Genomic DNA, 16,418 nt, shown 5'->3' with positions numbered 1-16,418 from the left:
AATCATGTTTCTTTCGACGCATGTAACGGGCCTTCAATTGCTTTTAATAAATTCAACTAACTTGGCCCAAAGTACAACTTTTGAAGAGTCAATGATATATCAGATAATTGCTTCTATTTGCAGTGTGTATCCCAAAGGAAAAATCTATGATTCTTGCACTTGCCACGTCAGGAGAATTACGAGGAGTCTGTGAGTTAGAAAATCACGACTCTAAAAGTAAAGCATAAATTTTCGCTTGGTCTGTGCATTGCTGACGTGGTAAAATACAAAATCATAGATCTTTTTCTTCGAGATACACTAGTATATGATGCTTTCATTTTTTTTTTTTTGTTGTTGTTTGGATGGCAGTCTTTGATGCTTTCCGTGTTTATCTGAAACACACACATACTCTCTCTCTCTCTCTTGCTTCTCAAGGAACAACAATGGATGTCTCTAATCTCTTGTGTGCACCTGTTACAGAAATTGTCAAGAGTTGGATTGGTGATCATATCAGTTACATTGTTCATTACAAGAGAAAAACTAGAAACCTTAACCAAGAAGTTGAAGAATTAGAAAGGATGAGGAACGACGTAGGACTTCTGGTGGTAGCAGCTCGGCGAAGAGGAGATACGATCAGACAAGTTGTTGAAGCGTGGCTAGCAAGTGTGGACAACATCCGTGATGACGCAGCGAGGTTGAATGGTGAAGTTGAACAGATCAATAATAGCTGGTTCAAAGGGTGGTGTTGTTCTCGTTATGATGTTGGTAAAGAAGCAAAACAGAAGATTGGCACCGTAGAGAAGCTCCTCAACGAAGGAAGAAACTTCAGCACTATTACTAATGTTTCAGTATCTGCACCTCCTCCCAGCAGTAGTAGTAGTACTGGAGATTTTCAAGCTTTCGAATCCACAAAATCTGCTACGAAGCAAATCATCGAGGCGTTGAAGGATGAGAACGTCAACATCAACGGGGTATGGGGAATGCCAGGGGTGGGGAAGACCACCTTGATCAAAGAAATTGGGAAGAAAGTTGAAAGAGATGAGCTTTTTGATGAGGTTGTGCTTGCAACCGTATCCCAAAACCCAGTCCTGAAAAGGATTCAAGGTGAAATCGCAGAGAAATTGGGGATGAAACTTGAAGAAGATAGTGAAGATGTAAGAGCAGGACGTTTACGTGCGAGACTGAAGAATAAGCGGGTCCTTGTAATCTTGGATGATGTTTGGGAGAGATTGGAATTAGCCGACTTGGGAATCTCTTTCGACGATCATGACCACAATCATTGCAGAGTTTTACTCACCACCAGAAGCCGAGATGTATGTAACCATATGGAAGCTCACAAAATTAATGAACTTAAAGTACTATCGAAACAAGATTCATGGAATCTGTTTCGACAGAAGGCGGGTAATGTCGTGGACTCACCTGATTTGCAAACTTTGGCCACGGAGGTTGCTGCTGAATGTGGAGGTTTGCCGTTAGCAATTGTTACAGTTGGAAGGGCATTGCGAGGTAAGAAGCAAAAACTTTTGTGGGATGATGCACTGCGACGACTAAAGAGATCTATCTACCAAGGTATGATGACACGAGTCTTCGCCTCAGTAAAGTTGAGCTACGATTACTTGGAAAGTGAAGAAACCAAAAAATGCTTCTTATATTGTTCTTTCTTCCCTGAAGACTTTAAAATTTCTCGTTCCAATTTGATGCCGTATGTTATGGGAGATGATTTACTTCAAGATGTCTACACTTTGGAGGAAGCAAAGGCTAGATTGGCAACACTATTCGACACGCTTATAGCTTCATGTTTGTTGGTAAAAGTCGGTGATGATGATGATGATGGATTCGTAGTGATGATGCACGATGTTGTTCGCGATGTAGCCCTATCAATTGCTTCTAAAGAAAGCAATTTTGGATTCATTGTAAAAGCTGGCTTGGGACTGACACAGTGGCCACATGAGGAAAATTTGGGGACATGCGTTCGATTGTCACTAATGTGTAACCAAATCAGTGAGCTCCCTGATCAACCTCCTGAATGCCAACAGCTGTTGACCATATCGTTGTCAGAGAATTCTTCTTTCGAGAAATTTCCTGATAATTTTTTCAGTAGAATGACATCCCTTGTGACTCTAGATCTAATGGGTACTGGAATTTTATCATTACCACCATCATTGTCGTGCCTCGTGAACCTTCGGGTACTTCGGCTTCGATCTACTCTATTAGTAGATGTATCTCTAGTAGGAAAATTGAAGAAACTTGAAATGCTTGATCTAAGTGGGACTTGGATAGAAAGATTGCCGGAAGAAATGAGGGAATTGACCAACCTAAGGTCGTTGGACTTGTTATACACTGACAAACTTGAAAGTATTCCACGAGATGTGCTCTCGAACTTGTCTCGCTTAGAGGAATTGAAGATGAAGCAAAGCTTTAGTGGGTGGGAGACTATAGAAATGGGAGGTGGAAGTATGGCTAGATTAGCTGAGCTATCATCCTTGAACCACTTGACTACTTTAGTCTTACGTGTAGACAATCTTATTTGCTTGTCCGAAGACATTCCCACCCTTTTCGAAAATTTGAAAGATTTTAGCATACATGCTTGTGAGGAAACTGATGAGAAATGGGATTATGCTCGTCCAGGGAGCTCTATGAGCCTCACTACTACATTGGACCCAATATCAAATTGGGTTAAAGTTTTGCTGGAAAGAACGTATAAACTTCGTCTGTATCGTTGCAGAGGTCTCAAGAATTTAGAAGAACTTAATGCATGTGGATTTAAAAACTTGAAGTATCTTAAAATTGTAGAATGTCATGAAATGGATTATCCTATGAGTGTCGTGCAAGGGCCTTCAGAATTTGCATTTAGTGGTTTGGAGGAATTAGTCATTGAAAAGGTGGAGTTGGAGGCGATCTGTAATGGAGCACTTCCAAATGGATTCCTTGAAAAATTACGATTCCTAGAAATAAAAAAGTGCCATAAACTAATCTGTGTTATCCCTTGCGATTTGCTTTCAAGACTACAAGATCTGGAAGAACTCCATGTCGAGGACTGCGATGAATTGAAAGAGATATTTCAGTCAGAGGGGCTTGAGGAAGGGCATGCTATGATCCCTCCTAAACTAAGAAGGATGAAATTGAAGAACCTACCAAAGCTAACGACCATATGGAAAGTCCTTCAGATTCCTACTACTTCAGCCACCAGATTAAGGCAGTCTAATTCTTGTGATGTTTCTACTTCTTTTCCGACACCTCTAATCTACCTAAATCTAACAGAACTAGAAATCAGTTCGTGTGGCAGTCTAAATTACCTCTTCCCAGTGAAACTAGCTCGAGGTCTCATGCAACTACAAGTGCTTCAAGTATATGACTGTGATGAGATGGAGGAGATAATTGTAGATGAGGAGGAGGTAAACGAAGAGGAGGACAAGAAGATGTTCCCTCAATTACGTGCTCTAGTACTAGTACGACTACCAAAGCTTTCGAGTTTCTACAAACGGAGGTTACTTTTTGATTGGCCTTCCTTGGAAGATCTAATTGTGGTGAAGTGTCTGAATTTGAAGAGACTCCCTTTAGGTCTCCAAAGCGCCCCCACATTAAGTATTATTTTTGGGGAGAATATTGAATGGTTTGAAGGTTTGGAATGGGAAGATGAAAGCATCAAGTCACGCCTACAACCCCTGTTCCATGAAGTAAACTCTTAATTCCTAGCCATTAATTTGTTTGGCTTTCAATACATTTTAAGTTTGACCACACATATCTCACGAAATCAGAGAATCCGAATTTAAATATATTCATTTGTTTCTAGAATTATTCCATACACCTGCAGAAATAAAATAAAAAATTTAGTGCAAAATAGTCTTATTTGCGTAAATAAGAAAACACTTTCTTTAAAATTTGGAATGAAATTTTAAAAAAGAAAATGCCCTTGTCTCATTTTTATAAATATTTTGTTGGACCTCTTGATTTATAAATATTGAAATTTCTTTTGCAGGTTTTGATAATTTATGGATTATAGCATTTGAAGTTTTCTCTATAATGAGGTTCGTGGATCGAAATAATTTTATTTCATTTCTATACAAATGAGTAGAATTTAGATTAATGTAGAATTTAGAAATCAAAATTTTGACTCAACTCAGATGTCCATTGAGTTGACTCAATAGTGACTTATACGAGCCAAATAAAAATATATTGGAGTTAAAAATGTTAAAAATATTTTTACTTTTTTATTGGCCTCCCTTGAAATATCTAATTGTGGTGAAGTCTTTGAATTTGAAGAGACTCCCTTTAGGTCTCCAAAGCGCTCCCACATTAAGTTGGTTTTGTGGGGGAGACTAGTGAATGGTTTGACGGTTTGGAATGGGAAGATCAAAGCATCAAGTCACGTCTACAACTCCAGTTCATGCAGCTAAACTCTTAATTCCTAGCCATTAATTTGTTTGGCTTTCAAGACAGTAAACTCCTTATTCCTACTATTGTTTTGCTTAATTTCAACATTCTTAATTTAAAGTTAGTGCATATTGTTCATACATATATTAAAATCACACATATCCCCATTAGAATTCAAAATTTTGATTCAACTCGGATGTCCATTGAGTTGACTCAATAATGACTCATATGAGCCAAATAAAAATATATTGGAGTTAAAAATGTTTAAAATATATATATAGATATATAGTTTTAGTATTTTCAATAGAATAAAAATGTTTATATATTGCTTTCCATGAAAATATAATTAATATCTGAATAACTCGATCAAGTTCTTGACTCGACTTAGTGCAATTTTTGTTCTATATTTTCAGAAGCAATGATGTTTCATTCATTCTTGTTGCCTACTGGTTCGTTGGGGAGATGACGAACAAACAATTTGGTTGAACAAAGCCTCAAGCTCTAAAAACTACAAGGGAAGTGCCATCTCAGTGAATCCGATTCCATGCTCATTGTAAAAGACTATCATGGAAGATGGAGTATTTTATTAGAGGATTGAACAGAGCCCTCTCAAATACTATGTCTACGATGTGGTCCACGTCTGGCGTGAAAGAAACCAGTATGGCCAAACATGCTTCAAGTTCTAATGGTTCTTCTATATCATAATAAATCAAAGCTCTCTAGTATTGCAAAAAAGGACTTTTATGAGAGACTTATTCTCTTTCATCATCTCAATTCATATAACTTTTATTACAATATTTATCTTCATTTAAAAAGAAAACTTTTTTGTTTTCTTAGAAATTATTAGATTGTTCAGTGCCACTCCCAATTCTCCCTTTCAACACATATCATGTGAATCAATGCATAAAAATGTTCTAAATCTAAATCATTCATATAGTTTATATCAGTCAATGTCCATTAATGTTACAATAGTTTTTATTTAAAGTCTTTGATTTGAGTTTCAACCAATTAAATTAGAAAAATATCCTTCTATGGAATTTTATGATTGCAACCTTATGATTGATGAATAGGTGAAAAAACCACTTGAATGTTTGGTCTCATTCCATCGTCACCCATACCGTTTGAGATAATTTGGTGCCATCCACATTCATCGTAGTTCACACCTTTGCACCCAGGTAAAGAAGTCCATGGCTCTCCATCCTTGTGCAGAGTATAAAGTCGTGCCTATAACTGTAAAGTCCTAATCCCTAATCCTTTTGTTTGGCTTTCAACACTCTTAAGTTAAAGTTAGTGCATTGTTCATACATATTAAAATCACATATCATCAAAATTCATTTTATGGGATAGTTTTAGAATTCGAAAACTCAACTCGGATGTCCAATGAGTTGAGTCAAGTTGACAACTCAAGAGTTAACTCATATGAGTCAAATAAAAATTTATTGGAGGTATAAATGTCTAAAATATACCCAACAATGGTACTCCAACCAAACTTAAACATATCAAAGTGCGGAAACGTACTCCAACATAGTAATAAATGAATTAGTGACATGAACATTGTCAATAATAAAATCTCACTCTACAATAATAGCCTACTCCCTCTCTCTCTGACAACTAAACACCTCTAAACCTACTGTGTAGCTCGACACAATAGTAATAGCCTTACTCCTTGCCTAGAAGTAGACTTTAATCATCAATGTGTCCTATCGAGGGTCAAAACTCTTCTAGAGGCTCCTCACGAGTCTCCTCAACTATGGGTGGATTTACATTTTTAATGGATAGGGTGAGTAATAGGAGTTACCTAGTAGGTAAACTAATATCTCAAATAACACTGCCTAAACATGCAACAGTTGATCATTCTAAACATTTGAAAGTCGTGCAAGGTTTGAAGATAAAGAAACAGTAAAGTTTTACAAAATAAGCTTGAAAACAAGTAATTAACATGAGCGATTGAATTGAATAATACCTGTCAAAATCAATGCACTATCTCTATCAGAATATAAACACAAACAATGATAGTGTAATTGATAAGATTGTTGGGAATCATAACTTGATACCTCCCAGTTAGGGAAGAAAATGTTATAGTACTTCACTAGTGTGGAACCCCATCATTTGCTCCTAATTTTGTGGCCGGTCGTTGCACATATTACACTTGAGTAATCATTTATTTGGCTCAGATTGGCCATTGACTGTGACCATAAGGTACAAGTCCTATCATGATGTGTCAATATGTTCTATTACTACAAGCGGTTAATAATCATTGACTAGCTATCTTCGACTAAGCCTCTCAGGTGAAACATATTATTCTCAAAAGACACATCTACTCGCCCACAAACTATCTTTACATTACATAGTTCATTGGTAAAGATAGAACATAATCTCTTGGATCTGAGGAGAATATACTAATAAGAAATGTCACATAAAAATTAGGTGGTTGGCTAAGGAGGTGAGCAGTAGTCTCATCTTCTTTTTTCCCTGTTATTTTTGTTCACTCCATCAATGCTTGATCAACTTTTAACAATGCTGGACTGCTTCCCTCAGCCGAGGATAAATGGATTCTTTGCACACGAAAAAGAAAAAGGAAAGCTATATGTATTCATTACTCTGCATGCCTTTTTGTGTTATGCTAGGCTTTCATCGCTTTTACAATCAATTTTTGTGTTGATTTCCCAACCTTGCAGATTTGTTTTCGATTGCGCAGAGCTGGGCTTCTGTATGTTTCAAAGCATTGCAAGAACTTCCTCCACACTTGAAAGAGGTGATATATATGTACAGGAAAGAAGGCCTTATGAGACCTGCGATCATTTTCTTCCCTCAATCAGTCTTCTTTGGCCAATCAAAAGTACTCAGTAATTAGTGCCCATTTTCTTGTTTGGATTTTATTATGTAACCGTTTGTGTTTTACAATAATATATTGGCTCCTATTGTACAAAACATTAAAAACCCCTGCTATATTGTTTAATTGGTGGTTCTATGACCTGAGAGTGCACAATGAAAATCTTAAAAATGTCGCGATGCCCCAACATCATGTCCATGTTTATTTCAAGTAGTGTCTTACCTTTTCTTCTTGCAGGTTAATTTTAATTGAATTACTTTTCCCCTTTTTTGTTGTTAGTTAAACACGTGGTCCGGTAAAAATTTGACGCAAACACAAGCAGTGGAGCGGTAAAGTGGAGTCTTTAACCTTTCCGACGTCAAGGTGGAAGGCCATTGCTGACTGGCTTGCAGAAACAATATCCTTTCTCTCCAGTATTATCCTTATCAAGTCGTTTCACTCGAGCAAACTTTGATTTTGGGAAAGCACATATGCAAACTTGAATGCCACTTGTTATTGTTATAACTCAGTACTTCGATTCATGGGTTGTCACATGATGTAAATATTATCGATAGATAATGGGGTATTTGTAATCACTTGCTTTGGTTCTTCATTGTTGGAGTAAGGTGATGAATGAGATCAACTCTCACAATCAGTGGGACAATATTATAATTTTTCCAAGCCGAATAATTTTTGGATGATAATTTCTTGGACACCACCATAGCTGTGATCTAAGCAATGGTAATAATGTTGAGAGGTGGTGATGAAGACGATGCCATGGATGAACATGCCCTGATTATTCTGTTATGCTTTACAAATAGAGATATTTACGAAAACATAACCAACTTTTGACGAATTTACGATTCCAGCTCTTTGTTCATTTTAATTACCAAAACTTGAACGGCAACGATATTAGAGGTTTGAAAGTTACAATTTAGCAGCTTTAAAGTGACAATCTCGCAGTGTGAAATGACTATCTCATAGGTTTCAAAATGGCAGTATCAGATGGATTCCCTGTCAGGTTTGGGAGATGGTTGATCCAAAATCAACGAAAATACTGTCAAATCAATTTGTTTTTATTTTTTTTATTTTTATGGGTAAAATCTGGACTTGAACCCACGACCTAAAAGTTGTTTTGCAATGTGTCAAACTAACTGAGGAACAGGACCTAAAAGTTGTTTTGCAGGCACGGGTCTTATGCCCAAATCGAATTCTTATAACTCAAGGTACACTTATATATGAACTAAAATCCATGATCTGGGCCCGTTGTTATTGGATGGGAATGGATTCGACTTCAAGTCTGATCTGTTCCATTGATTTTAAGCATCAAAATCAAAACTGATGTATTATATAGATTCAGAATTAATTCTCAGATGGAACTAACCATTCACGTTTTAGTAATTAAAATGAACAGTTAGCCGGAATCATAAATTTTGCAAATTTGGCTCATAAAATTGGCAACTAGAGAGAAAAGTGTTAATTGGCAACTTGGTATGCTACAAATCATTTGCAAACGCAATTAATTTGGCTCATAAAATGCAAATGATTTGCACTACAAAAGAAAATTGCATGATCACCTAAATTCTTAAGAAATTCAGCAAATGAATTAAGGCACAAAATGTACCGAAAATCATTTGCAAAATTATTTGACTCCAACCTATGCATATCGAAATTACTAAAATACTTCTTATCAAGAAAATTAATCCAATTAAAAAAATGCCCTCAATACTTGATACAACAAATATGTTCATACATTTATGAAAATACCCTTCGTAAGATACATTAAATTTCATATTGAAATTATAAAAATCCCTCATCAAAGAAAATTACAAAAATACCTTCATCAATTTTATTACAAAAATATCTCTCATCAGTGGTATTTTGGAAGTTTATATACATGTCATTGTAACTAATACTAAAGCTATTTTTATAATTTGAACAGGTTTTTTATGATGGGTATTTAATTTTTTATTATTCCAATATATAGTTACTATATATTTTGATAGGGCATTTTTGTAAATTCATCTTTTGATATAGCAAGTATTGAGGGTATATTTGTAATTTGAATAATTTTTTTGATGAGGATGAATAAATTAAAATTGTCTCCACGTTTTATTTTAACAAGAAATCACAACAAAATTTTTATTGCAAATACCAAACAACCACAAATAAAAGATTTGCAAGAGGTTTTCCAATGGTTACCAAGCATTAGTAAATCTTTCATCGTAAACTATATGCATTGCAAAACATTTGCAATGATGTGTATTGTACCAAGCAGGGCTTATACTGCAAACGCGCGAATAAGTATTTGTTGGTAATGACATTCTTTGGTAAGCTGATGAACCAATGGCATCAAAGCGCAATGAGGGAAGGCATAAAATGTTGGACAATCCAGTGATTTCAATAAACGTTGAGCAATTAAGCATGTCAAAACATTTTTCATAGTTTTTTATAAATTATGAGTTCTTTTATAATTACTTACAAAATGAAGAAAAATGTTGAACTGGCTTCCTACAACATTGCTCTGATGTGGAGTTGTGCAAGGAACCATAGATGTATTTCACTCATATCTCGACCCAGGCTCCACCCAAAACTCTCAACCCAAGCTCAACTCAACCTGACCATCGGGTTAGAGCTCATTAACCCAAGCTCAACCCGAGATTGAACTTCTAAAATCAGGTTGAGCTCTGGTTAGCCCAAGTTAAGATAATTTTGGGCGGCTTGGGCTTATTGAACAAGTCTAATTCATTTTCATCAACACATAAATTTTATTTTATATCTTAAAAAATAAATACAATATAAAAAAACAAAATTACTAGTAAATAAATTTGCACACAACCTCTAAATCTATTAATTTTTATATTATTATTTTTTTTAATTATATATTTAGGAAGAGAAAACTAATATTTTTTTAAAATAAATAAATAAAAATATTTACATGTAAATATATAGCATCGGGTTCGGGTTGCCCGGAGCCTCAACCCCGAATTCAATACGGGTTGAGATTTCCTAGCCCAAGCTCAAATCATTTTCCATATAACCCAACCCAGGCTCGCCCATCAATTTGGTTGAGTCCGAGTTAGCTCACCCAAGTTGCAACCCTCCCCCCCCCCCTTCTCTCTCTCTCTCTCTCTCTCTCTCTCTCTCTCTCTCTTCTATGCATTCACCATTGAACTTAATGGTTTCAATATAAATGGAATGATGAACTCAAAGAACTCCAAACAAATTGTTGAGTTATGACTTCTATTCCTGATTGGTGACTTCGGACTATGTTGTGGGCAAACATGGGGGGTCAAGCTCCCTGCTAAGCTCATGGGGGTTGAGTTGTGGGGGCAACGCCCCTAGGCCAAAATATATTGAACGCTTTTTATTAGAGGTCTTTATCAATTTTATGCTCGGGAGTGATATATATATATATATGTATTTTTTTTTCGTGTTGCACAAGAAAAAAACCTAGCCACATCATTAAAGAGATACAGGAGGTAGAGGAAGATTGTAATTTTGTTTTCAATTGGTTAATATAGTGAAATTGCCACTTTCGCCCGTGGACGTATGTTAATTCTGATGAACCGCGTATATCTTGTGTCTTGTGTGATTGTTTTTTGTGATCTTGTTGATTTTATGCTTCAATCTTTGAGTTTGCCCTAACACAAACTAAATGAACTGATGAGTTAAATGAACAAGAAGAAAAAATAAGCTAGAAAAGAAAAGGATCGATCAATAAACTTTTTTGAATACCTATGTCGACATGTAATATGCCATGTCAAATGGTCCCTATCGACACAATTAAAGCTTGAAACCTTTCTGTGTTAATAGGGCCCATCTGACATGGCTTAAGCCATGTCAACACTAGTCTATCGACTTGGAAAGGCGAAAATTTTCAAACTTCTTTTAATTGATAAAATCGAAAGTAGAGAAATAGGAAGAAGGAAGAACGAAAATTTATCTCAAATGAAAAACTATATTTCTACCTTTTTATCATTACAATAAACAATAAAAGGTGAAAAAACAAGATGAAAGGAAGAATGTAAATTTCGGTGGGGGGAAATGGCAGGAAGTAGATAACAGGTAGATTGATTTGGTAGGTGCACTTAATAGTGTAGGTGAATTTATTAAAGTGTGATAATTAGTTAAGGTGCACTTACATCAAATGGTAGGTGCAAATAGATCTACCCATATCATAATGATATCCACAAATTCTGTCTCGAATGAACCTTAGCCTCTTCTTTGTTTAGGGGATTTTGACACGTGGAATAAGTCATGCTTCTTTGGCTTACTCCTTGACTAAAGTCTTTTATGAAAGACTAACATGAAATGACATGGCCCTCATCTTCAGCTTTCTATCTATAATGCCTTCGTTTTTCAGACTCTCGCTCCTTTAGGCTAATTTTTTTTAACCTTTTATTGACTACTCTTCAACTTCTTGTCAAAAACATTCAATTTTTCTTTCTAAAAATCCCAACTTGTTGTTAAGGTTTGAAGGTTTAAGGAGATAGAATCTTAAGTTTAAATGCGAAAGTAAAAAAAAAAAATTCACCCTAGATGTTGATGATGATGGGTTTCTAGCTAAAGGTTAAAGAGGGCATTTAGGTCATTTTATTAGTCTTCATAGAAGATTGTTGTCAAGGATTATATCATCAATTTGAGAACAGAAGTATATTTCAAAAATTCAACCAAAACTTAGGGAGTATTTCTAAATTATCCTATTTCTTTACTTTATTTCACACAAGAAGTCCCTCTAAACACCTAAAACTGAACCCAAAAGATAAATGTGAGATGGAAAAAAGAGTGATTCTCTAAGATGAGCAACTCATTGAGCTTCCCATGGCCTTGCCTCTCTCCTCCTCTTCCCTTCAATAAACAGAAGCTCATCTCTCTCCATTTCTTCTAAAGCCACACCAAAATCCAACCACCAATTTAAAAAGGTTTGTATTTCTATCATCTCTATACTTTTTACACCTAAACTATAAAAATAATCACAAAAACTCACAACCCATTATTGTGTACAAAATCAGTTATATAATCACATTGATGGAACGTCGAAAAACTACTTGTGGCACCCCAAGAATTGTGGTTTAGCAATTCAAATCAGAGCTTTTTTGGCTAGTGTAAGACTTTTAATCTGAATTTTGTTTTGATTTTGTTGTTGAGATGATGAAGTTTATGATATAGGAAGTTTTATTGCATTCTGGTATTGAACCAACAATAATTTAGATTCCTTAATCTTTTTCGAGTCCCTAACCGCTTTGATGATAACTCTAGACTCAAAAATGACACACGCATAGTTTCAAAACACTAAAATCTCAAAATCTGACAATATATGTTAGAAACCATGCTACGCTAGGCAAACACGACCTACGACATAGGAATCATCAATTCTAGAACCAAACGAAGCATCTTGGCAAAATTTATAAAATTACCAAGATATCACCACCGCCAAAATACTCTAATTGTTACATTACACCTAGAAAAACATTTTTGAACACATAAAATGAAAATCTGGAACTAAATAAATTATTTTGCCAATTTTTACAAAATTTTATCAAATTACCAAAATGCTTCTTGTGGAGCCCGCACTCATATCACGTAAAAAAAATCCATAAATATCATAAACCAATATTTCCAATGAATTTCTCGTGAAAACGCAGTTTTTAATCATCGAAAAACAATGTCCTAAAGTAAAAGTCCTTTTTGACGGCAAAATAGTAATTTTAAACTCTAAAATTCAAAAATCTTAAATCAATAACTAAAAATCTTAATAAATCAAATTAAAATTTTTAAATAAATAAATGAAATTAGTTAAGCCTACAAGCCCAATTCCAAGTGACGATATATTTATTTAAGTGTAGTCCACTCAATATTTAATTAAAGAATCATTCATGAGACTCTAAAAAAATATCAAATAAATAAATAAATAATACTTCATGTGCTATCTCAAAGAATCTAAAAAGATTTACTTTTTCATAAGTCAAATAAATTGAATCCAAATAAAAATCACAAAAGACTTTATTTAAAATCATTGGAAGACAAGTTAGAAATGGATTTTATATAAAAGATATCTAATCTAATAAAAATATTATTAAAAAAATTCTTTAAAAAGTAAACTTTACCACTAAATCTCGCCTACCTTCAGAAATCCTAGGAATAAGTGAGCAAAATCTTTCTATAATTTTCTTCAAAACCCAAAGTTGAAGCCCCAACTCAATACCCATACCCCAAGTCTCAATTTTCAATCCAAAAAACATCTAGAAACCCTAAAAAACACTTAAATATAGACAAATAAATTATCATTTCAGAGTTCGAGAATATATTTATCAAAAAATTGAATTAGTACATTGGTAGTCTTGAAAATCAAGTTGGTTAAGTTTCAAAATTATAAAAATTTACTTTTTTGCTATGTAATCCTCAAACCATCTTTTAAGTAACATTTTAAATTACAAGCCCTTTCAAAATTATAAAAATTTACTTCTTTACCATGTATAAAACTTCTCTTTTGTACCCATAAATACTCTTCTCTCGCTAACACCCATTTCAACCCAAACCACTCTCCACTCTCACAAAAACAAATCTTCTCTTCCCTCTTACAACATTGCTCCACACCCTAACCAACTCAAGCAAATCCATGCACTTCTCCTCACAACCGGTCTCTCTATTAAAAACAACCTCATAACCCAACTTCTCTCATCTCTTATTCTATTAGCTAACGTGAATTATGCTCGTCACCTGTTCGATGAAATGCATAAACCAAGACCTTTCTTATGGAACACTCTGACTAAAGGGTACGTAAAAAATGATCTCTTCCATGATTATATGGCTCTTTATGGACAAATGCACCATCTCGGTGTTCGTCCTGATAAGTTCACATTCCCATTTGTGCTTAAGGCGTGTACTGATATATGGGTAGGAGCAGAAGTTCATGCTCATGTTATTAAATTCGGTCTCGATTTTGATCCTACAGAGAGGAATGAATTGATGATAATGTACGTAAAGTTTGGCGAATTGGGTTCTGCAGATTATTTATTTAAAAGTATGATTGAGAGAGATTTGGTGGCTTGGAATGCTTGGATATCGGTTTATGTGCAAAATGGGCATGCTTATAGGGCTCTCGACTTGTTTCGTCAAATGGATTTAATGGAAATTAAGCCTGACTCGGTGACTTTGGTGAGTGTTTGTGCTCATTCGGGGTGTTTGGAAATTGGGAAAAAGATTGATCGGATTGTTGTCGAGGAGGAGCTTAATAGAGATTTATTCATCAACAATGCCTGATTAGATATGTATGCAAAATGTGGGAGTATTAATGTAGCTAGAAATCTGTTTGATGAGAGGCCTCAGAGGAATGTTACTTCGTGGAGTACTATTATAGGAGGTTACGCGATAAACGGTGATAGTGAGAATGCATTGGTTCTTCTCTCGAATGCGAGATGAGGGCATACAACCAAATTATGTCACATTTCTTGGGGTTCTTTCTGCTTGTAGTCACGCTGGTTTAGTAAATGAAGGCAGGAATTATTTTGAGTACATGGTTTGGTCCAATAATGGAAATATCCATCTGAGAATTGAACACTATGCATGCATGGTTGATCTCCTAGGACGGTCAGGACATCTTGAGGAGGCCTACAAGTTAATTAAAACCATGCCAATGGACCCGGACTCATGAGTCTGGGGAGTCCTATTGGGTGCTTGTACGGTTCATCGGAATATCGAATTGGGTCAGCAAATTGCAGATGTTCTCTTTGATTTAACTCTTGATATTGGTTCTTATCACGTTTTGTATTCGAACATTTATGCAGCAGCGAGGAGGTGGGATGATGTTGAGAGAGAGGCAGAAAATGAGAAAGAGAGGTGTGACGAAAGTAGGTGGGTACAGCTCTGTAGAGTCTATTGGTGAGATTCATGTGTTCTATGGGGGAGACAGATCACACCCACAAACTTCAACTATATACAATGTGTTGGAGGAGTGGATTAAGCGGGTTAGAGATATTAGCTATGTACCTAACACCAGCCGTGCTTCATGATTTGGAAATGGAGGAGAAAGAGGTCGGTCTTGGCACTCATAGTGAGAAACTTGCCATTGCATTTGGCCTTATCCATCTGAGAGACAAGGTTCCCATAAGGGTGATGAAGAACTTGAGGATTTGTGACGACTGCCATAATTTCTCCAAATTTGCTTCAAGAATTATGAAAAGAGAGATTGTTATGAGAGATAAGAATCCTTTCCACAATTTTAAAGATGGTGTTTGCTCGTGCAATGATTTTTGGTGATTACATGATAAAGAGTTGATTCTTCTTCGATGTAACATGGCCTATTTGCAAGGTCGAGACTGCAAGAACTGCATGAATGTTCCAAGACAGGTGGTTCGAGGGGAATCCATCCAATTTTATAATGTCACAGACAGTGATCTTTTAACTTCAACATTACTAATCGAGTTTACTTTCGAGATAATCTAAGCAAGAAGGGCAATCTGATTGAAAGAGATAGAACAAACATTTTGGCAAAACATTTTTCAAAACATGGGTTAAGGTTTTGGAATGGGCTGATTTTTGGTGATGATGATATCTACGGTGAGGAGATCATCATCACCAAAAATCAGCCCATTCCAAAATTTCTAACCCCATCAAAAATGGTTTACAAAAAATGGACGGTCCACGATTTTTCAACATGTAAACTGGGGCTAGAAGTTTTGGAATGGGCTGATTTTTGGTGAGGATGATCTCCTCATTGTAGAGATCATCCTCACCAAAAATCAACCCATTCCAAAACCTCTAACCCATGTTTTGAAAAATGTTTTGTCAAAATGTTTGTTGCTGAACGGGACCCATAGAAGTCTCGTTCGCTGCCTAACGGTTTACCCTACGTTTTAGCAAACTTTTGTGGATCGTTCGATATAACGCGATGTAACGGACGCAATTTAATCTCGGCGCAATTTAACTTAAACGTTGAACTTAAGCATATATTACAGCGCTATCCCTTAAAGTTTTCTAAATTAGTGTTTACTCCCTCTTCTCTTTAACCAGCACAGAACATAGCAGAGAGTTCTCTTCGACTCTCTCTCCCTTTTCTCGTTCAAACCTCTTCATCTTCTCTCACTAAAACCCTCGTCGTTACTCTCTCTCGCGAACTCTCTCATTCTCTCTCTGTCTCGCTCTCGCCTGAAACACTCCCTCTCTCGCTCTTGTTCTCTCTCTTTCCCAAGTGTTATTAAACATAAACGAAACCCTCTCTCTCACTCTTTCATTCTCTCTCGCTCTCGAT

General features: G+C 35.7%; 1 protein-coding gene and 1 pseudogene across 2 annotated transcripts; both read left to right on the top strand.

The window, feature by feature from the left end:
* The first annotated feature begins 380 nt into the window (after positions 1–380).
* Positions 381–7,848, top strand: LOC147394163 (putative disease resistance protein At4g27220). 2 transcript variants are annotated; one of them, XM_086453875.1, is made up of 6 exons: positions 381–3,656; positions 3,959–4,418; positions 4,767–5,011; positions 5,424–5,585; positions 7,032–7,192; positions 7,466–7,848. In XM_086453875.1, exons 1-2 carry the CDS (start codon positions 423–425, stop codon positions 3,980–3,982), a joined length of 3,258 nt encoding a protein of 1,085 aa, XP_086310001.1. In that variant the 5' UTR covers positions 381–422; the 3' UTR covers positions 3,983–4,418; positions 4,767–5,011; positions 5,424–5,585; positions 7,032–7,192; positions 7,466–7,848. The 2 variants fall into 2 exon arrangements, with proteins under 2 accessions (XP_086310001.1, XP_086310002.1); XM_086453876.1 differs by lacking the exon at positions 3,959–4,418.
* A 5,800-nt stretch (positions 7,849–13,648) lies between these two features.
* On the top strand, positions 13,649–15,634 carry LOC147394162 (pentatricopeptide repeat-containing protein At2g01510, mitochondrial pseudogene; annotated as a pseudogene).
* Positions 15,635–16,418: the final 784 nt, after the last annotated feature.

The sequence above is a fragment of the Akebia trifoliata genome, chromosome 9, assembly GCF_017979445.1.
Source record: "Akebia trifoliata isolate Shusen 1 chromosome 9, ASM1797944v1, whole genome shotgun sequence".
NCBI classification, from domain to species: Eukaryota; Viridiplantae; Streptophyta; class Magnoliopsida; order Ranunculales; family Lardizabalaceae; genus Akebia; species Akebia trifoliata.
This window is presented reverse-complemented; position numbering and strand designations above follow the sequence as displayed.

Bases quoted from the DNA above. Each gene is read 5' to 3' on its own strand.
- LOC147394163 (XM_086453875.1), top strand. From the start codon at position 423: ATGGATGTCTCTAATCTCTTGTGTGCACCTGTTACAGAAATTGTCAAG. The intron at 3,657-3,958 runs GTAAACTCTTAA...TTTCTTTTGCAG, and splicing joins TACAACCCCTGTTCCATGAA to GTTTTGATAATTTATGGATT.